Source organism: Bombina bombina, unplaced genomic scaffold (genome assembly GCF_027579735.1).
Source record: "Bombina bombina isolate aBomBom1 unplaced genomic scaffold, aBomBom1.pri scaffold_78_1, whole genome shotgun sequence".
Taxonomy (NCBI): domain Eukaryota; kingdom Metazoa; phylum Chordata; class Amphibia; order Anura; family Bombinatoridae; genus Bombina; species Bombina bombina.
In genome coordinates this window covers 495,246-518,745 of record NW_026511871.1, presented here as the reverse complement: position 1 = coordinate 518,745, position 23,500 = coordinate 495,246, and the positions used below count along the sequence as shown (strand labels likewise).

The following is a 23,500-nucleotide window of genomic DNA, read 5'->3' as shown; positions in this document are numbered from 1 at the left end:
GGGGTTAATATTTGTAGGTAGGTGGCGGCGATGTTAGGGAGGGCAGATGAGGGGTTAATACTATTTATTATAGTGTTTGCGAGGCGGGAGTGCGGCGGTTTAGGGGTTAATACATTTATTATAGTGGCGGCGAGGTCCGGTCGGTAGATTAGGGGTTAATAAGTGTAGGTAGGTGGCGGCGACGTAGGGGGGGGCAGATTAGGGGTTAATAAATATAATGTAGGTGTCGGCGATGTTAGGGGCAGCAGATTAAGGGTTCATAGCTACTGTATAATGTAGGTGGCGGCGATGTCCGGTCGGAAGATTAGGGGTTACAAAAATTATTATAGGGTTGGCGATGTGGGGGGGCCTCGGTTTAGGGGTTCATAGGTAGTTTATGGGTGTTAGTGTACTTTATAGCACAGTAGTTAAGAGCTTTATGTTCCCGCGTTAGCCCATAAAGCTCCTAACTACTGACTTTTTTTTTTGCGGTTGGAGTCTTGTCGGTAGAGGCTCTACCGCTCACTTCTTCCAAGACTCCAAATACCAGCATTAGGCAAATCCCATTGAAAAGATAGGATACGCAATTGACGTAAGGGGATCTGCGGTAGCCTCGAGTCGCGGAAAGAAAGTGAGTGGTAGACCCTTTCCTGCCTGACTTTAAATACCCGCGGGCAGTAAAAAGCAGCGTTAGGACCCCTTAACGCTGCTTTTGACGGCTAACGCCAAACTCTAGATCTAGGCGTTGGTGTTTTAAGTTTATATTCATAGTCCTGTGTAGTCTAGAACTAGTCTCATTAATACTAAATAATTTTCGGCTAGATTACGAGTTTTGCGGTAAGAGCGGCTCGGTGCTAACTTGCAAGTTATTTCCACCGCTCACCTCCCTATAGCGCTGATATTACAGGTTTTCATAAATCTGGCGTTAGCAGGCAATATTGCAGTGTTAAGCAAAATTGAGCTCCTTACCACACTCAAATACCAGCGCTGCTTTGAGCTGGTTTTACGTGCTCGTGCACGATTTCCCCATAGAGATCAATGGGGAGAGCCGGCTAAAAAAAAGCCTAACACCTGCAATAAAGGAGTGTAAAGCTCCGTAACGCTGCCCCATTGAGGCCTATGGGGAAACAAAATTTATGTTTACACCTAACACCCTAACATAAACCCCGAGTCTAAACACCCCTAATCTGTTGCCCCTGACATTGCCGCCACCTACATTACACTTATTAACCCCTAATCTGCCGCCCCCGACACCGCCGCCACCTACCTACCCTTATTAACCCCTAATCTGCCGCCCCCAATGTCGCCGCCACCTACATTACACTTATTAACCCCTAATCTGCCATCCCCAACGTCGCCGCCACTATATTAAAATTATTAACCCCTAAACCTAACCCTAAGTCTAACCCTAACACCCACTAACTTTAATATAATTAAAATAAATCTAAATAAAAATTACTATCATTAACTAAATAATTCCTATTTAAAACTAAATACTTATCTGTAAAATAAACCCTACGCTAGCTACAATATAACTAATAGTTACATTGTAGCTAGCTTAGGTTTTATTTTTATTTACAGGCAAGTTTGTATTTATTTTAACCAGGTAGACTAGTTAGTAAATAGTTATTAACTATTTACTAGCTACCTAGCTAAAATAAATACAAATTTACCTGTAAAATAAAACCTAACCTGATTTACACTAACACCTAACCTTACACTACAATTAAATCAATTACATAAATTAAATACAATTAACTAAATTACAAAAAAAACAAAAAACTAAATTACACAAAATAAAAAAGAAATGATCAAATATTTAAACTAATTACACCTAATCTAATAGCCCTATCAAAATAAAAAAGCCCTCCCGAAATAAAAAAAACCCTAGCCTACAATAAACTACCAATGGCCCTTAAAAGGGCCTTTTGCGGGGCATTGCTCCAAAGAAATCAGCTCTTTTACCTGTAAAAAAATAATACATACAACCCCCCAACAGTAAAACCCACCACCCAAGCCACCAAACCCCCCAAATAAAATCCTATCTAAAAAAACCTAAGCTCCCCATTGTACTGAAAAGGGCATTTGTATGGGCATTGCCCTTAAAAGGGCATTTAGTTCTTTTTCTGCCCAAACCCTAAGCTAAAAATAAAACCCACCCAATAAACCCTTAAAAAATCCTAACACTAACCCCCGAAGATCCACTTACAGTTTTTGAAGACCGGACATCATCCTCACCGAAGCGGCAGAAGTCCTCAGCGAAGCCAGCAGAAGTCTTCATCCAAGCGGGCCGAAGTCTTCGTCCAAGCCGGCAGAAGTCTTCATCCAGACGGCAACTTCTATCTTCATCCATCCGGCGCGGAGCGGCTCCATCTTCAAGACATCCGGCGCGGAGCATCCTCTGCTAACGACGACTAACGAAGAATGAATGTTCTTTTAAGGGACGTCATCCAAGATGGCGTCCCTTGAATTCCGATTGGCTGATAGAATTCTATGCCCATACAAATGCCCTCTTCAGGGCAATGGGGAGCTTAGGTTTTTTAGATAGGATTTTATTTGGGGGTTGGTTGTGTGGGTGGTGGGTTTTACTGTTGGGGGGTTGTTTGTATTTTTTTTTACTGGCAAAAGAGCTGATTTCTTTGGGGCAATGCCCCGCAAAAGGCCCTTTTAAGGGCTATTGGCAGTTTAGTTTAGGCTAGGGTTTTTTTTTTATTTTTTGGGGGGGCTTTTTTTATTTTGATAGGGCTATTAGATTAGGTGTAATTAATTTAAATATTTGATAATTTCTTTTTTGTTTTGTGTAATTTAGTGTTTGTTTCTTTTTTTGTAATTTAGTTAATTGAATTTAATTTATGTAATTTATTTAATTGTAGTGTAAGGTTAGGTGTTAGTGTAACTCAAGTTAGGTTTTATTTTACAGGTAAATTTGTATTTATTTTAGCTAGGTAGATAGTAAATAGTTAAAAACTATTTAGTAACTATTCTACCTAGTTAAAATAAATACAAACTTAGCTGTGAAATAAAAATAAAACCTAAGATAGATACAATGTAACTATTAGTTATATTGTAGCTAGCTTAGGGTTTATTTTACAGGTAAGTATTTAGTTTTAAATAGGAATAATTTAGTTAATGATAGTAATTTTTATTTAGATTTATTTTTATTATATTAAAGTTAGTGGGTGTTATGGTTAGGGTTAGATTTAGGATTAGGTTAGTATAGTGGCGGCGACGTTGGGGACGGCAGATTAGGGGTTAATAAGTGCAGGTAGTGTCGGCGGTGTCGGGGGCGGAAGATTAGGGGTTAATAAGTATACTGTAGGTGTCGGCGATGTTGGGGCAGCAGATTAGGGGTTAATAAGTGTAGGTAGGTGGCGGTGACATTGGGGGCGGCAGATTAGGGGTTAATAAGTGTAGGTAGGTGGCGGCGATGTCGGGGGTGGCATATTAGGGGTTAATAAATGTAATGTAGGTGGCGGCGATGTCGGGGCGGCAGATTAGGGGTTAATAAGTGTAATGTAGGTGTCGGCAATGTCGGGGCAGCAGATAAGCGGTGTTTAGACTCAGGGTTTATGTTAGGGTGTTAGGTGTAAACATAACTTTTGTTTCCCCATAGGAATCAATGGGGCTGCGTTACGGAGCTTTACGCTCCTTTATTGCATGTTTTAGGCTTTTTTTTAGCCGGCTCTCCCCATTGATGTCTATGGGGAAATCGTGCATGAGCACGTAAAACCAGCTCAAAGCAGCGCTGGTATTTGAGTGCGGTATGGAGCTCAATTTTGCTCAACGCTGCAATATTGCCTGCTAACGCCAGGTTTATGCAAACCTGTAATATCAGCGCTATAGGGAGGTGAGTGGTGGAAATAACTTGCAAGTTAGTACCGAGCCGCTCTTACCGCAAAACTCGTAATCTAGCCGTTAGTTGATTGTATTTAATTAATGTAATTTATGTAATCGAGTGTAAGGTTAGGTGTTAGTGTAACTCAGGTTAGGTTTTATTTTACAGGTACTTTTGTATTTATTTTAGCTAGGTAGTTATAAAATAGTTAATAACTATTTAATAACTATTGTACCTAGTTAAAATAAATACAAACTTGCCTGTAAAATAAAAATAAACCCTAAGCTAGCTACAATGTAACTATTAGTTATATTGTAGCTATCTTAGGGTTTATTTTATAGGTAAGTATTTAGTTTTAAATAGGAATTATTTAGTTAATGATAGGAATTTTTATTTAGATTTATTTTAATTATATTAAAGTTAGTGGGTGTTAGGGTGTTAGTCTAGTGGCGGCGATGTTAGGGACAGCAGATTAGGGGTTAATAACAGTAATGTAGGTTGCGTTTATGTTAGGGACTGCAGATTATGGGTTAATAATATTTAACTAGTGTTTACGATGTGGGAGTGCGGCGGTTTAGGGGTTAATATGTTTATTATAGTGGCAGCGATGTCGGGAGCGGCAGATTAGGGGTTAATAATTTTATTTTAGTGTTTGCGATGCGGGAGGGCCTCGGTTTTGGGGTTAATAGGTAGTTTATGGGTGTTAGTGTACTTTTTAGCACTTTAGCTATGAGTTTTATGTTACGGCTTTGTAACATAAAAGCCATAACTACTGACTTTTAGTTTACTGTATGGATCTTGTAGTTATGGGCTGTACCACTCACTTTTTGGCCGGACAGGCAAACTCGTAATATCGGCGCTATGGAAGTCCCATTAAAAAAGGACTTTTTGAAAGCTGTGGTAGTTACATTGCATGACGGAAAAAAAGTGTGCGGTGCACCTATACCTGCAAAATTCGTAATACCAGCGGTAGTGAAAAAGAGCCATAACGATGCTTTTTCACTCATACCGCAAAACTCGTAATCTAGCCGTTTATTTGCTATAAAGTTCTTTGTATTTCATATCTCTAAGGCAGGCTTATTATTGTGGAATATCTTACAAATTATATATAAACCTCTCTAGTTGTGCTAAATTAAGAAGAGTAACGGCTAGATTTGGAGTTTGGTGGTAGCCATGAAAACCAGCGTTAGAGGCTCCTAACGCTGGTTTTAGGCTAACTCCGGTATTTGGAGTCACTCAAAATAGGGTCTAACGCTCACTTTTCAGCCGCGACTTTTCCATACCGCAGATCCCCTTACGTCAATTGCGTATCCTATCTTTTCAATGGGATCTTTCTAACTCCGGTATTTAGAGTCGTGTCTGAAGTGAGCGTTAGAAATCTAACGACAAAACTCCAGCCGCAGAAAAAAGTCAGTAGTTAAGAGCTTTTTGGGCTAGCGCCGGTTCATAAAGCTCTTAACTACTGTACTCTAAAGTACACTAACACCCATAAACTACCTATGTACCCCTAAACCGAGGTCCCCCCACATCGCCGCCACTCGATTAAAATTTTTTAACCCCTAATATGCCGATAGCCACCTACGTTATACTTATGTACCCCTAATCTGCTGCCCCTAACACCGCCGACCCCTGTATTATATTTATTAACCCCTAATCTGCCCCCCACAACGTCGCCGCCAGCTACCTACAATAATTAACCCCTAATCTGCCAACCGCAAAGCGCCGCCACCTACATTATAGCTATGTACCCCTAATCTGCTGCCCCTAACACCGCCGACCCCTATATTATATTTATTAACCCCTAATCTGCCCCCCTCAACGTTGCCTCCACCTGCCTACACTTATTAACCCCTAATCTGCCGAGCGGACCGCACCGCTACTATAATAAAGTTATTAACCCCTAATCCGCCTCACTAACCCTATAATAAATAGTATTAACCCCTAATCTGCCCTCCCTAACATCGCCGACACCTAACTTCAATTATTAACCCCTAATCTGCCGACCGGAGCTCACCGCTATTCTAATAAATGTATTAACCCCTAAAGCTAAGTCTAACCCTAACACTAACACCCCCCTAAATTAAATATAATTTTAATCTAACTAAATTAATTAACTCTTATTAAATAAATTATTCCTATTTAAAGCTAAATACTTACCTGTAAAATAAATCCTAATATAGCTACAATATAAATTATAATTACATTGTAGCTATTTTAGGATTAATATTTATTTTACAGGCAACTTTGTAATTATTTTAACCAGGTACAATAGCTATTAAATAGTTAAGAACTATTTAATAGCTACCTAGTTAAAATAATTACAAAATTACCTGTAAAATAAATCCTAACCTAAGTTACAATTAAACCTAACACTATACTATCATTAAATTAATTAAATAAAATACCTATAATTACCTACAATTAAACCTAACACTACACTATCAATACATTAATTAAATACAATATGTACAAATAACTACAATGAAATAAACTAACTAAAGTACAAAAAATAAAAAAGAACTAAGTTACAAAAAATAAAAAAATATTTACAAACATAAGAAAAATATTACAACAATTGTAAACTAATTACACCTACTCTAAGCCCCCTAATAAAATAACAAAGACCCCCAAAATAAAAAATGCCCTACCCTATTCTAAATTACTAAAGTTCAAAGCTCTTTTACCTTACCAGCCCTGAACAGGGCCCTTTGCGGGGCATGCCCCAAGAAGTTAAGCTCTTTTGCCTGTAAAAAAAAACATACAATACCCCCCCCAACATTACAACCCACCACCCACATACCCCTAATCTAACCCAAACCCCCCTTAAATAAACCTAACACTAAGCCCCTGAAGATCATCCTACCTTGTCTTCACCTCACCAGGTATCACCGATCCGTCCTGGCTCCAAAATCTTCATCCAACCCAAGCGGGGGCTGGCGATCCATCATCCGGTGGCTGAAGAGGTCCAGAAGAGGCTCCAAAGTCTTCATCCTATCCGGGAAGAAGAGGCGATCCGGACCGGCAACCATCTTGATCCAAGCGGCATCTTCTATCTTCATCCGATGAGGACCGGCTGTTCCGATCAGCCAATAGAATGCGAGCTCAATCTGATTGCCTGACTGGATCAGCCAATCGGATTGATCTTGATTCTGATTGGCTGATTCCATCAGCCAATCAGAATATTCCTACCTTAATTCCGATTGGCTGATAGAATCCTATCAGCCAATCGGAATTCGAGGGACGCCATCTTGGATGACGTCCCTTAAAGGAACCGTCATTCTTCAGTTGGACGTCGCCGGATGAAGATGGGTCCGCGGTGGAGGTCTTCAGGATGGAGCCGGTCCTCATCGGATGAAGATAGAAGATTCCGCTTGGAAGATGATGGTTGCCGGTCCGGATCTACTCTTCTTCCCGGATAGGATGAAGACTTTGGAGCCTCTTCTGGACCTCTTCAGCCGCCGGATGATAGAAGACTTCAGCCCGATGATGGATCGCCAGCCCCCGCTTGGGTTGGATGAAGATTTTGGAGCCAGGACGGATCGGTGATACCTGGTGAGGTGAAGACAAGGTAGGATGATCTTCAGGGGCTTAGTGTTAGGTTTATTTAAGGGGGGTTTGGGTTAGATTAGGGGTATGTGGGTGGTGGGTTGTAATGTTGGGGGGGGTATTGTATGTTTTTTTTTACAGGCAAAAGAGCTGAACTTCTTGGGGCATGCCCCGCAAAGGGCCCTGTTCAGGGCTGGTAAGGTAAAAGAGCTTTGAACTTTAGTAATTTAGAATAGGGTAGGGCATTTTTTATTTTGGGGGTCTTTGTAATTTTATTAGGGGGCTTAGAGTAGGTGTAATTAGTTTAAAATTGTTGTAATATTTTTCTTATGTTTGTAAATATTTTTTTATTTTTTGTAACTTAGTTCTTTTTATTTTTTGTACTTTAGTTAGTTTATTTCATTGTAGTTATTTGTACATATTGTATTTAATTAATTTATTGATAGTATAGTGTTAGGTTTAATTGTAGGTAATTGTAGGTATTTTATTTAATTAATTTAATGATAGTATAGTGTTAGGTTTAATTGTAACTTAGGTTAGGATTTATTTTACAGGTAAATTTGTAATTATTTTAACTAGGTAACTATTAAATAGTTCTTAACTATTTAATAGCTATTGTACCTGGTTAAAATAAATACAAAGTTACCTGTAAAATAAATATAAATCCTAAAATAGCTACAATATAATTATAATTTATATTGTAGCTATATTAGGATTTATTTTACAGGTAAGTATTTAGCTTTAAATAGGAATAATTTATTTAATAAGAGTTAATTAATTTCGTTAGATTAAAATTATATTTAATTTAGGGGGGTGTTAGTGTTAGGGTTAGACTTAGCTTTAGGGGTTAATACATTTATTAGAATAGCGGTGAGCTCCGGTCGGCAGATTAGGGGTTAATAATTGAAGTTAGGTGTCGGCGATGTTAGGGAGGGCAGATTAGGGGTTAATACTATTTATTATAGGGTTAGTGAGGCGGATTAGGGGTTAATAACTTTATTATAGTAGCGGTGCGGTCCGCTCGGCAGATTAGGGGTTAATAAGTGTAGGCAGGTGGAGGCGACGATGTGGGCGGCAGATTAGGGGTTAATAAATATAATATAGGGGTCGGCGGTGTTAGGGGCAGCAGATGAGGGGTACATAAGGATAATGTAAGTAGCTGCGGTTTACGGAGCGGCAGATTAGGGGTTAAAAATAATATGCAGGGGGCGGCAGATTAGGGGTTAATAAGTGTAAGGTTAGGGGTGTTTAGACTCGGGGTACATGTTAAAGTGTTAGGTGCAGACGTAGGAAGTGTTTCCCCATAGCAAACAATGGGGCTGCGTTAGGAGCTGAACGCGGCTTTTTTGCAGGTGTTAGGTTTTTTTTCAGCTCAAACAGCCCCATTGTTTCCTATGGGGGAATCGTGCACGAGCACGTTTTTGAGGCTGGCCGCTTGCGTAAGCAACTCTGGTATCGAGAGTTGAAGCTGCGTTAAATATGCTCTACGCTCCTTTTTTTGAGCCTAACGCAGCCTTTATGTGGACTCTCAATACCAGAGTTATTTTTATGGTGCGGCCAGAAAAAAGCCGGCGTTAGCTACGCGGGTCCTTACCGACAAAACTCTAAATCTAGCCGTAAGTTTGTAATCCATATGGGGCATTGAATTAGAGTCATTGGCTAATTATAGACTGTGCTGGAATTCTCATTTGTGGTACTTATTGTGAGTAATTTTTAAAGATATATATATTTTTTTGATCTGTTGTATAGAATATTGTAACGGAATAAGCGTGTATAATTGATTAATAATCTACACCTAGATTACGAGTTTTGCGTTAGAGGCTGTGCGGTGCTAACGAGCAGTTTATGCTCACCGCTCACTTACAGACAGCGCTGGTATTACGGGTCTTTACAAACCAGACAAGAAGTGAGCATTGAGCAAAATTTTGCTCCTTACCGCACTCCTATACCAGCGCTGCTTACGTTAGTGGTGAGCTGGTGTAACGTGCTCGTGCACGATTTTCCCATAGGAATCAACGGGGAGAGCCGGTTGAAAAGAAAGTCTAACACCTGCAAAAAAGCAGCGTAAAGCTCCTTAACGCAGCCCCATTGATTCCTATGGGGAAATACATTTTATGTCTACACCTAACACCCTAAAATGAACCCCGAGTCTAAACACCCCTAATCTTACACTTATTAACCCCTAATCTGCCGCCCCCGACATCGCCGCCCCCGACATTATAATATTAACCCCTAATCTGCCGCTCCGGACACCGCTGCCACCTACATTATACTTATGAACCCCTAATCTGCTGCCCCCAACATCGCTGATACCTACATTATATTTATTAACCCCTAATCTGCCACCCCCAATGTTGCCGCAACCTACCTACATTTATTAACCCCTAATTTGCTGCCCCCAATGTCGCCGCCACTATAATAAACATATTAACCCTTAAACCGCTGCACTCCTGCCTCGCAAACATTAGTTAAATATTATTAACCCTTAATCTGCCAGCCCTAACATCGACGCCACCAAACTACATTTATTAACCCCTAATCTGCCGCCCCCAACCTCGCCGCCACTATATTGAAGTTATTAACCCCTAAACCTAAGTCTAACCCTAAACCTAACACCCCCTAACTTAAATATAATTAAAAGAAATCTAAATGAAATTAATATAATTAACTAAATTATTCCTATTTAAAACTAAATACTTACCTGTAAAATAAACCCTAAGCTAGCTACAATATAACTAATAGTTACATTGTAGCTATCTTAGGGTTTATTTTTATTTTACAGGCAAGTTTGTATTTATTTTAACTAGGTACAATAGTTATTAAATATTTATTAACTATTTAATAACCACCTAGCTAAAATAAATACAAAAGTACCTGTAAAATAAAACCTAACCTAAACAGGGCCCTTTGCGGGGCATGCCCCAAGAAGTTCAGCTCTTTTGCCTGTAAAAAAAAAACATACAATACCCCCCCCCAACATTACAACCCACCACCCACATACCCCTAATCTAACCCAAACCCCCCTTAAATAAACCTAACACTAAGCCCCTGAAGATCATCCTACCTTGTCTTCACCTCACCAGGTATCACCGATCCGTCCTGGCTCCAAAATCTTCATCCAACCCAAGCGGGGGCTGGCGATCCATCATCCGGTGGCTGAAGAGGTCCAGAAGAGGCTCCAAAGTCTTCATCCTATCCGGGAAGAAGAGGCGATCCGGACCGGCAACCATCTTGATCCAAGCGGCATCTTCTATCTTCATCCGATGAGGACCGGCTGTTCCGATCAGCCAATAGAATGCGAGCTCAATCTGATTGCCTGACTGGATCAGCCAATCGGATTGATCTTGATTCTGATTGGCTGATTCCATCAGCCAATCAGAATATTCCTACCTTAATTCCGATTGGCTGATAGAATCCTATCAGCCAATCGGAATTCGAGGGACGCCATCTTGGATGACGTCCCTTAAAGGAACCGTCATTCTTCAGTTGGACGTCGCCGGATGAAGATGGGTCCGCGGTGGAGGTCTTCAGGATGGAGCCGGTCCTCATCGGATGAAGATAGAAGATGCCGCTTGGAAGATGATGGTTGCCGGTCCGGATCTACTCTTCTTCCCGGATAGGATGAAGACTTTGGAGCCTCTTCTGGACCTCTTCAGCCGCCGGATGATAGAAGACTTCAGCCGGATGATGGATCGCCAGCCCCCGCTTGGGTTGGATGAAGATTTTGGAGCCAGGACGGATCGGTGATACCTGGTGAGGTGAAGACAAGGTAGGATGATCTTCAGGGGCTTAGTGTTAGGTTTATTTAAGGGGGGTTTGGGTTAGATTAGGGGTATGTGGGTGGTGGGTTGTAATGTTGGGGGGGGGTATTGTATGTTTTTTTTTACAGGCAAAAGAGCTGAACTTCTTGGGGCATGCCCCGCAAAGGGCCCTGTTCAGGGCTGGTAAGGTAAAAGAGCTTTGAACTTTAGTAATTTAGAATAGGGTAGGGCATTTTTTATTTTGGGGGTCTTTGTTATTTTATTAGGGGGCTTAGAGTAGGTGTAATTAGTTTAAAATTGTTGTAATATTTTTCTTATGTTTGTAAATATTTTTTTATTTTTTGTAACTTAGTTCTTTTTTATTTTTTGTACTTTAGTTAGTTTATTTCATTGTAGTTATTTGTACATATTGTATTTAATTAATTTATTGATAGTATAGTGTTAGGTTTAATTGTAGGTAATTGTAGGTATTTTATTTAATTAATTTAATGATAGTATAGTGTTAGGTTTAATTGTAACTTAGGTTAGGATTTATTTTACAGGTAAATTTGTAATTATTTTAACTAGGTAACTATTAAATAGTTCTTAACTATTTAATAGCTATTGTACCTGGTTAAAATAAATACAAAGTTACCTGTAAAATAAATATAAATCCTAAAATAGCTACAATGTAATTATAATTTATATTGTAGCTATATTAGGATTTATTTTACAGGTAAGTATTTAGCTTTAAATAGGAATAATTTATTTAATAAGAGTTAATTAATTTCGTTAGATTAAAATTATATTTAACTTAGGGGGGTGTTAGTGTTAGGGTTAGACTTAGCTTTTTGGGGTTAATACATTTATTAGAATAGCGGTGAGCTCCGGTCGGCAGATTAGGGGTTAATAATTGAAGTTAGGTGTCGGCGATGTTAGGGAGGGCAGATTAGGGGTTAATACTATTTATTATAGGGTTAGTGAGGCGGATTAGGGGTTAATAACTTTATTATAGTAGCGGTGCGGTCCGCTCGAGATTAGGGGTTAATAAGTGTAGGCAGGTGGAGGCGACGTTGTGGGTGGCAGATTAGGGGTTAATAAATATAATATAGGGGTCAGCGGTGTTAGGGGCAGCAGATTAGGGGTACATAAGGATAATGTAAGTAGCTGCGGTTTACGGAGCGGCAGATTAGGGGTTAAAAATAATATGCAGGGGGCGGCAGATTAGGGGTTAATAAGTGTAAGGTTAGGGGTGTTTAGACTCGGGGTACATGTTAAAGTGTTAGGTGCAGACGTAGGAAGTGTTTCCCCATAGCAAACAATGGGGCTGCGTTAGGAGCTGAACACGGCTTTTTTGCAGGTGTTAGGTTTTTTTTCAGCTCAAACAGCCCCATTGTTTCCTATGGGGGAATCGTGCACGAGCACGTTTTTGAGGCTGGCCGCTTGCGTAAGCAACTCTGGTATCGAGAGTTGAAGCTGCGTTAAATATGCTCTACGCTCCTTTTTTTGAACCTAACGCAGCCTTTATGTGGACTCTCAATACCAGAGTTATTTTTATGGTGCGGCCAGAAAAAAGCCGGCGATAGCTACGCGGGTCCTTACCGACAAAACTCTAAATCTAGCCGTAAGTTTGTAATCCATATGGGGCATTGAATTAGAGTCATTGGCTAATTATAGACTGTGCTGGAATTCTCATTTGTGGTACTTATTGTGAGTAATTTTTAAAGATATATATATTTTTTTGATCTGTTGTATAGAATATTGTAACGGAATAAACGTGTATAATTGATTAATAATCTACACCTAGATTACGAGTTTTGCGTTAGAGGCTGTGCGGTGCTAACGAGCAGTTTATGCTCACCGCTCACTTACAGACAGCGCTGGTATTACGGGTCTTTACAAACCAGACAAGAAGTGAGCATTGAGCAAAATTTTGCTCCTTACCGCACTCCTATACCAGCCGGTTGAAAAGAAAGTCTAACACCTGCAAAAAAGCAGCGTAAAGCTCCTTAACGCAGCCCCATTGATTCCTATGGGGAAATACATTTTATGTCTACACCTAACACCCTAAAATGAACCCCGAGTCTAAACACCCCTAATCTTACACTTATTAACCCCTAATCTGCCGCCCCCGACATCGCCGCAACCTACATTATAATATTAACCCCTAATCTGCCGCTCCGGACACCGCTGCCACCTACATTATACTTATGAACCCCTAATCTGCTGCCCCCAACATCGCTGACACCTACATTATATTTATTAACCCCTAATCTGCCACCCCCAATGTTGCCGCAACCTACCTACATTTATTAACCCCTAATTTGCTGCCCCCAACGTCGCCGCCACTATAATAAACATATTAACCCTTAAACCGCTGCACTCCTGCCTCGCAAACATTAGTTAAATATTATTAACCCTTAATCTGCCAGCCCTAACATCGACGCCACCAAACTACATTTATTAACCCCTAATCTGCCGCCCCCAACCTCGCCGCCACTATATTGAAGTTATTAACCCCTAAACCTAAGTCTAACCCTAAACCTAACACCCCCTAACTTAAATATAATTAAAAGAAATCTAAATAAAATTAATATAATTAACTAAATTATTCCTATTTAAAACTAAATACTTACCTGTAAAATAAACCCTAAGCTAGCTACAATATAACTAATAGTTACATTGTAGCTATCTTAGGGTTTATTTTTATTTTACAGGCAAGTTTGTATTTATTTTAACTAGGTACAATAGTTATTAAATATTTATTAACTATTTAATAACCACCTAGCTAAAATAAATACAAAAGTACCTGTAAAATAAAACCTAACCTAAATTACACTAACACCTAACACTACACTACAATTACATTATTTCCCTAAATCAAATACAATTAAATACAATTAAATTAAATTATCTAAAGTACAAACCCCCCCACTAAATTACAGAAAATAATAAACAAATTACAAGATTTTTAAACTAATTACACCTAATCTAATCCCCCTAACAAAATTTAAAAAAAAAAAAAAAAAAAAAAAAGCCCTACCCTACACTAAATTACAAATAGCCCTTAAAAGGGCCTTTTGCATGGAATTGCACTAAAGTAATCATCTCTTTTACCTGTAAAAAAAAAGTACAAATCCCCCCCAACATTAAAACCCACCACCCACACAACCAACCCTACTCTAAAACCCACCCAATACCCCCTAAAAAAAAAAACTAACATTAACCCCTTGAAGATCACCTTACCGGGAGAAGTCTTCATCCAATCGGGCCAAAGTCCTCAACGAAGCCGGGAGAAGTCTTCATCCAAGCCGGGTAAAGTGGTCCTCCAGACGGGCAGAAGTCTTCATCCAGACGGCATCTTCTATCTTCATTCATCCGGAGCGGAGCGGGTCCATCTTCAAGACATCCGATGCGGAGCATCCTCTTCTGACGACGGCTAAGACTGAATGAAGGTTCCTTGAAATGATGTCATCCAAGATGGCGTCCCTTCAATTCCGATTGGCTAATAGAATTCTATCAGCCAATCCGAATTAAGGTAGAAAAAATCCTATTGGCTGATGCAATCAGCCAATAGGATTGAGCTTGCATTCTATTGGCTGTTCCAATAAGTCAATAGAATGCAAGCTCAATCCTATTGGCTGATTTTTCTACCTTTTACAGGTAAAAGAGCTGATTACTTTGTGTCAATGCCCCGCAAAAGGCCCTTTTAAGGGCTATTTGTAATTTAGTGTAGGGTAGGACTTTTTTATTTGGGGGGTGCTTTTTTATTTTGTTAGGGGGTTTAGATTAGGTGTAATTTGTTTATTATTTTCTGTAATTTAGTGGGGTTTTTTTTACTTTAGATAATATAATTTAATTGCATTTAATTGTATTTAATTTATGGAATTAATTTAATTATAGTGTAGTGTTAGGTGTAATTGTAACTTTAGGTAAGGTTTTATTTTACAAGTACTTTTGTATTTATTTTAGCTAGGTGGTTATTAAATAGTTAATAAATATTTAATAACTATTGTACCTAGTTAAAATAAATACATACTTGCCTGTAAAATAAAAATAAACCCTAAGCTAGATACAATGTAATTATTAGTTATATTGTAGCTATTTTAGGATTTATTTTACAGGTAAGTATTTAGTTTTAAATAGGAATAATTTAGTTAATTATAGTAATTTTTATTTAGATTTCTTTTAATTATGTTTAAGTTAGGGGGTGTTAGGTTTAGGGTTAGACTTAGGTTTAGGGGTTTATAACTTTAATATAGTAGCGGCGACGTTGGGGGTGGCAGATTAGGGGTTAATAAATGTAGGTAGGTGGCGTCGATGTTAGGGATGGCAGATTAGGGGTTAATAATATTTAACTAATGTTTGCGATGCGGGAGTGCAGCAGTTTAGGGGTTAATATATTTATTATAGTGGCAGCGATGTCCGGTTCGGCAGATTACAGGTTAAAAAATGTATTTTAGTGTTTGCGATAAGGTAGTTTATGGGTGTTAGTGTACTTTTTAGCACTTTAGTTAAGAGTTTTATGCTACGGCGTTGTAGTGTAAAACTCTTAACTACTGATTTTAAAATGCGGTACCAGTCTTGACAGGAGGGTGTACCGCTCACTTTTTGTCAGACTCGTAATACCGGCGCTATGCAAGTCCCATTGAAAAAAGAGGATACGCAATTTACGTAAGTGGATTTGCGGTATTTCCAAGTCTGGCCAAAAAAGTGAGCGGTACACCTGTACCTGCAAGACTCGTAATACCAGCGGGCGTTAAAAAGCAGCGTTAGGACTGGCCAACGCTGCTTTTTAAGCCTAACGCACAACTCGTAATCTAGCCGCTACTTTCTACATAAATATAATTCAATGTGTCTATAAGTGTAACTAATCAAGAATTTAGGAATAAATATTATAATTGTTACGTATAGACATTTTATTGGTTGGCAACTGTTAAGATAATTTCTCCAACATTTTACTGGAGATTACTGCTGATATAATAATAAATTATATTGTATATCTAGTATATACCGACAGACAGGAAGAGAGAAGTTTGGATTTTCTGACCTCCGTCAGAAAAATCTTCATAGATAGGCAATCTATGATGGTCCCTAAGAAACACACCCTTGTACTTGGAACAAGGGAACTCTTTTCCAGATTCAGTTTCCATCCGTGGGAACGTAGAAAAGACAACAAGATCTCTGTATGAGAATTTGCTAGTTGAAAAGATGACGCTTGAGGTAAGGCGCCACCGCAATTCCCTGAGACCTGACAACTGCCAAGAATTTTGTGAAGATTCTGGGAGCTGTGGCAAGGCCAAACGGAAGAGCAACAAATTGAAAGTGCTGGTCTAGAAAAGCGAATCTCAGGAACTGGTGATGATCCCTGTGAATGGGAACATGAAGATGTGCATCCTTCAGGTCTATGGTCGTCATGAACTGACCCTCTTGGACCAAAGGAAGAATGGTATGAATGGTTTCCATTTTGAAGGACGGAACCTTGAGAAAATTTTTGAGACATTTTAGGAAAATAGGAAGAAAAGTTTTTTGGGAACCACAAATACATTTGAATAGAATCCTAGACCCTGTTCCCTTACTGGGACTGGAACAATTACTCCCAGGGAGGAAAGGTCCTGAATGCAGTTTAAGAATGCCTCTCTTTTTACCTGATCTGCAGATAATCTTGAGAGGAGGAATCTGCCCCTGGGAGGACAAGTCTTGAACTCTATTTTGTAACCCTGCGATACTGTCAGGGTGCCAGGAATGAGACTGAGATGAGAAGTGAAAAAATAATCACACCTTTATTAATAACAAAAAATAATAAAAAGTCCACAAGTCAAATAACAAGCCAGGAGTCAAAGCAAGAGCTGGTAATCAGACGAGCCGAGTCAGGAGCCAAAGCAAATAGTCAGACGAGCCGGAATCAGGAACAAGGAAAACAGCAGAGCCAGGAACAAGCCAGGGATCAGGAACCAGGAAGGACGTCAGACAGCCAGGTAATACACAGGAACTCTCACAAACAGGTCTGAGACAACGCAAAGGCAAAGCATACTGAACAGAGGCCCTTTAAATAATAAGTGATGACATCACAATTCTGAGACTGCATCCTGTCTCACACAGATGATGCACACCAGTATGGCCATAAAAGGAAGTGCAGGAAATGAGCAGCATCCCCCACAATGCACCATAGTCAGCAAGAGAGGTGAGTAAAATGGCTGCCAGCAATGGCAAACAAAACAGGGAAAAAACCCTGACAGATACTAGGTCTGCCCCCCACTTGACTGGGGGCAGACCCTTCATGCTGACTTAGTCTCAGATGAAGGTTTCTTTGATTGCTTCCCCTTGTTCCAAGACTGATTGGGTCTCCAAGAGGACATAGACTGCTCCGGCTTGGAGGAGGAAGAGGAAGACTTTTGACCTTTGAAGTTACGAAAGGAACGTGAATTAGAATTTTGGCGCCCCTTAGGTCTATTCTTCTTGTCTTGTGGTAAAAAAGACCCCTTTCCACACGTAATATTAGAAATGATCTCCGCCAGACCAGGACCAAATAGGGTCTTACCCTTGTAAGGTAGCGACAGGAGATTGGACTTGGAGGTAACATTAGCCAACCAAGATTTTAGCCACAGAGCCCTGCAGGCTAGAGCAGTGAAGCCAGACATCTTGGCTCCCAGCCTAATGACTTGCATGTTAGCATCAGAGATAAAGGAATTGGCCAGTTTGAGAGCCTTAATCGTATCTTGGATCTCCTCTAACAAAGTCTTCTCTAAAATAAATTCGGACAAAGCATCACACCAAAAGGATGCTGCACTTGATACTGTGGCAATACAAACTGCAGGTTGCTATTGTAGACCCTGATGAACATACATTTTCTTTAAATAAGCCTCCAGTTTTTTGTCCATGGGATCCTTAAAAGAACAGCTATCCTCTGTTCTTCTGCGCCATGATTCCCGAATGGAGTCCGCAACAGAAAAAATCTTTTTAAAGACAGGAGATGGGGAAAAAAGGAATCCCTGGCTTGTCCCATTGCTGTGCAATGATCTCTGACACACGGTCTGGAACAGGAAACACTTCCACAGAGGAAGAAATATCATAGTATTTGTTAAAGCTTACTAGATTTTTTAGGATTGACAGCGACAGAAGAATCAAAAGAATTAGAAGTAAACGACGGTGTTCAAGCTTAAATCTGAAGTTTACTTCTTCAGAATCAGTGAAAGGATTTATACTGTCAGAATCTGAGATTTCACCCTCAGAAGCTACCGAGATATCCTCCTCATCAGACTTATGGGGGAGGTCAACCTTTGCAGCAGCAGATGGAACAGACACCTTATTATCAGAAATATTCTTTGATTTCCTCTTGCGCTTCCCCATCATGGGAAAAGCAGATAAAGCCGCAGACACCGCAGAAGATATCTGTGTAGCAAAATTTAAAGGCAAATACACGCCTCCAGGGGGCTGAGAGGAACTGCAGGGCACTGTATGTGATGCCATGGAGGCTTGGGTCTCTAAGCACAATAAGCATTTATCAAAAGAATCAGACCTCTGTTCAGAATCCATAGTTAAATTAAATTGCAAAAATTGAGTAATAAAAGTAATTTGCAAAAAACAAGTACTGTCGCTTTAAATTAGCACAAAACAAATGCTAAGACCTAATTAGGGAAAAAATACAAAATTTGCACCTCTATACCTCAGACAGTCTGAGGTGCCCTACTGAACCTGCAAAATGTATCCCCAAGCACGAAAATCTCCTGTAGATTGAGCAAACAACCACCATAGCAGAAAGCTCACTTAGGAATGACGCTGCTCCGCTCCGACTAGCAAACGGAAGAGTGGAAGGTCACGTGAGCGGCAGTAAAAAGAACGGTGCAACAAGATAAAAGCACGCGTTCCTGTCCTTAGAAGTAAAAATGGAAAAATAGCCGCTTAAATAAATTACATGTCTAGCTTACTCCCAATAAAAAAGTTTTTGCCACAAGTTCAACAGTCCCATAAAAAATAAGGGAAAGTATTAACCCCTTAGTCTCCACATACCACAAGTGCCTGCCCACTGCCCCCAAAAAATCATTACTAAAGCATTACATATGTCTGGGGGTTATAGGTAAGGGAAGTGACACTTAACAGCTCTGCTGGGGTGCTCTTTGCCTTCTCCTGCTGGCCGGGAGTGAATAAGATATCTGGTGTGTAAGAGAATGTGTGTGATCATCTGCAGTTCCTACAAGTGACTGTCCCACAGAGAGTATGAGAAGATATCTGGTGTGTAAGAGAATGTGTGTGATCATCTGCAGTTCCTACAAGTGACTGTCCCACAGAGAGTATGAGAAGATATCTGGTGTGTAAGAGAATGTGTGTGATCATCTGCACTTCCTACAAGTGACTGTCCCACAGAGAGTATGAGAAGATATCTGGTGTGTAAGAGAATGTGTGTGATCATCTGCAGTTCCTACAAGTGACTGTCCCACAGAGAGTATGAGAAGATATCTGGTGTGTAAGAGAATGTGTGTGATCATCTGCACTTCCTACAAGTGACTGTCCCACAGAGAGTATGAGAAGATATCTGGTGAGTAAGAGAATGTGTGTGATCATCTGCACTTCCTACAAGTGACTGTCCCACAGAGAGTATGAGAAGATATCTGGTGTGTAAGAGAATGTGTGTGATCATCTGCAGTTCCTACAAGTGACTGTCCCACAGAGAGTATGAGAAGATATCTGGTGTGTAAGAGAATGTGTGTGATCATCTGCAGTTCCTACAAGTGACTGTCCCACAGAGAGTATGAGAAGATATCTGGTGTGTAAGAGAATGTGTGTGATCATCTGCAGTTCCTACAAGTGACTGTCCCACAGAGAGTATGAGAAGATATCTGGTGTGTAAGAGAATGTGTGTGATCATCTGCAGTTCCTACAAGTGACTGTCCCACAGAGAGTATGAGAAGATATCTGGTGTGTAAGAGAATGTGTGTGATCATCTGCAATTCCTACAAGTGACTGTCCCACAGAGAGTATGAGAAGATATCTGGTGTGTAAGAGAATGTGTGTGTGATCATCTGCAGTTCCTACAAGTGACTGTCCCACAGAGAGTATGAGAAGATATCTGGTGTGTAAGAGAATGTGTGTGATCATCTGCAGTTCCTACAAGTGACTGTCCCACAGAGAGTATGAGAAGATATCTGGTGTGTAAGAGAATGTGTGTGATCATCTGCAGTTCCTACAAGTGACTGTCCCACAGAGAGTATGAGAAGATATCTGGGGGCCGATTTATCAAGCTCCATATAAGCCTGAAGGCTCGCCGGAAACAGAAGTTATGAAGCAGCGGTCTAAAGACTGCTGCTTCATAACTTGTCCGCCTGCTCTGAGGCCACGGACATAAATCAACCCTATCAAATACGATCGGGCTGATTGACACCCCCTGTTAGCGGCCAATCTGCCGCAAATCTGCAGGGGGCGGCATTGCACCATCAGTTCACACGAACTGCTGGTGCAATGATAAATGCCAACAGCGTATGCTGTCTGCATTTATCGATGTGCAGCGGGCATGATACGCTACATCGTATCATGTCCGCTCGCACCATAATAAATCTACCCCCTGGTGTGTAAGAGAATGTGTGTGATAATCTGCAGTTTTTACAAGTCATTGTACCACAGAGAAAATGAGCAAGATATCGGGTGTGACTACACTAGGGGATTGTTCTTGATTACTTCTTGATTTTTCCCCTTCTCAGGTTCAATAAAGAAAACAGAGAGACACAGAATCCATACACCTTCCTTCCCTTTGGGGCTGGGCCAAGGAACTGTATTGGGATGAGATTTGCTCTCTTGAGTATGAAAACCGCTATTACTGTCCTACTGCAAAACTTCTCCTTCCGGCCGTGTGCAGAAACCTTGGTGAGATGTCAAAGCCAACAACTGGCAAACTGTAAACATAATATGCAGGGGCTGACAGGTTTCTACTAAACATAAGAGCAAACATATTGTGAAGCCTGCTGCAGAGAGCAATCCAAAATATTATGGTTCCTAGAATTTGACTTATTTTTCTTAGCTCTCTGGTTCCTGGCATGCCAAGCCTTGTGTTAAAGGGTGTGAAGAGAAGGAACACAATAATATGACTGGTATCTTCTGATACATAAGGTTATGATAGATTACTGAATAAGTCAGAGCTAGTGATGTACTGAATACATCAGAGCTAATAATGTCCTGAATAAGTCAGAGCTAATAATGTACTGAATAAGTCAGAGCTAATGATGTACTGAATAAGTCAGAGCTAATAATGTACTGAATAAGTCAGAGCTAATAATGTACTGAATAAGTCAGAGCTAATGATGTACTGAATAAGTCAGAGCTAATGATGTCCTGAATAAGTCAGAGCTAATGATGTCCTGAATAAGTCAGAGCTAATGATGTACTGAATAAGTCAGAGCTAATGATGTACTGAATAAGTCAGAACTAATAATGTACTGAATAAGTCAGAGCTAATAATGTACTGAATAAGTCAGAGCTAATAATGTACTGAATAAGTCAGAGCTAATAATGTACTGAATAAGTCAGAGCTAATAATGTACTGAATAAGTCAGAGCTAATAATGTACTGAATAAGTCAGAGCTAATGATGTACTGAATAAGTCAGAGCTAATAATGTACTGAATAAGTCAGAGCTAATAATGTACTGAATAAGTCAGAGCTAATAATGTACTGAATAAGTCAGAGCTAATGATGTACTGAATAAGTCAGAGCTAATGATGTACTGAATAAGTCAGAGCTAATAATGTACTGAATAAGTCAGAGCTAATGATGTACTGAATAAGTCAGAGCTAATGATGTCCTGAATAAGTCAGAGCTAATGATGTACTGAATAAGTCAGAGCTAATAATGTACTGAATAAGTCAGAGCTAATAATGTACTGAATAAGTCAGAGCTAATAATGTACTGAATAAGTCAGAGCTAATAATGTACAGAATAAGTCAGAGCTAATAATGTACAGAATAAGTCAGAGCTAATAATGTACTGAATAAATCAGAGCTAATAATGTACTGAATAAGTCAGAGCTAATGATGTACTGAATAAGTCAGAGCTAATAATGTACTGAATAAGTCAGAAATAATGATGTACTGAATAAGTCAGAGCTAATAATGTACTGAATAAGTCAGAGCTAATAATGTACTGAATAAGTCAGAGCTAATAATGTACTGAATAAGTCAGAGCTAATAATGTACTGAATAAGTCAGAGCTAATAATGTACGGAATAAGTCAGAGCTAATAATGTACTGAATAAATCAGAGCTAATAATGTACTGAATAAGTCAGAGCTAATGATGTATTGAATAAGTCAGAGCTAATAATGTACTGAATAAGTCAGAAATAATGATGTACTGAATAAGTCAGAGCTAATAATGTACGTCCCCCTACACACAACCATTTATCATATTGAGTGACTCCTTGTCTAGTGTTAGATTCTCACATATTCTATCATTTCTTCTATATTTTCTGCAGATTCCCATGGAGTTCAGCACAAATGGATTTTTACAGCCAAAAAAGCCAATTGTCCTGAAGATCATCTCCCGGAGATCCGCTGAATAAGACAAAAACATGGCGCAAACTCGCGTTACTATTGCTGGATACCTTTATAATAATGTCTGTGCCTGAGGACAAAAGCCCAGACTGGCTCCTGCAATTAAGGCAAAAGGTGTTAAAGGGACAGTAAAGTCATAATTAGACATTCATGATTCAGACAGAGCATACCATTTAATACAACTTTCCAATTTGCTTCTATTATTTCATTTGCTTCTTTCTCTTGTTATCCTTTGCTAAAAAATGTATCTAGGAACGCTCAGGAGCAGCGAAGAACCTAGGTTCTAGCTGCTGATTGGTGGCTGCATATTTATACCGATTGTCATTGGCTCACCCATGTGTTCAGTTAGCAACCAGTAGGGCATTGCTGCTCCTTCAACAAATGATACCAAGAGAATGAAGCAAATCTGATAATAGAAGTAGACTGAAAAGTTGTTTAAAATTGTATGTTCTACCTAAATCATGAAAGAAAAGTTTTGGGTTTCCTGTCCCTTTAATTTGTTTTAAAAATGTTAATACTTGTCTGATGTTATTCTATAGCAACACAAATGTCTTCTAATTACACAATGTCACTGTCCCTTTAAATTGTTTTAAAATTGTTTATTTTTATGTAACTTTTGTAATTCAGTTCATCACGATCAGAAATAAACAAAAGTAAAACAATCTACAGAAAAATTATTATAATTAAAAATAGTATATTTAATCTCAAGGGTCAAACTGGTGTATAAACAATCTTTACTAGATGTGAAATCAGTTAACTACACTAACCGTTACTGCACACACACACACACACACACACACACACACACATACACACACACACACACACACACACACACACACACACACACACACACATACATA

The 23,500-nt window shown here is 39.5% G+C and overlaps 1 protein-coding gene across 1 annotated transcript in view; it reads left to right on the top strand.

Moving 5' to 3' along the window:
* LOC128643985 (cytochrome P450 3A9) overlaps positions 1 to 23,299 on the top strand; it is a 607,001-nt gene extending 583,702 nt beyond the window's left edge. The window contains exons 13-14 of the mRNA XM_053696752.1: positions 20,796 to 20,958; positions 22,559 to 23,299. Of these exons, the coding sequence (XP_053552727.1) occupies positions 20,796 to 20,958; positions 22,559 to 22,645 (250 nt within the window). The 3' untranslated portion in view covers positions 22,646 to 23,299. The remainder of the gene's footprint in view (positions 1 to 20,795; positions 20,959 to 22,558) is intronic.
* The last annotated feature ends 201 nt before the right edge of the window (positions 23,300 to 23,500 follow it).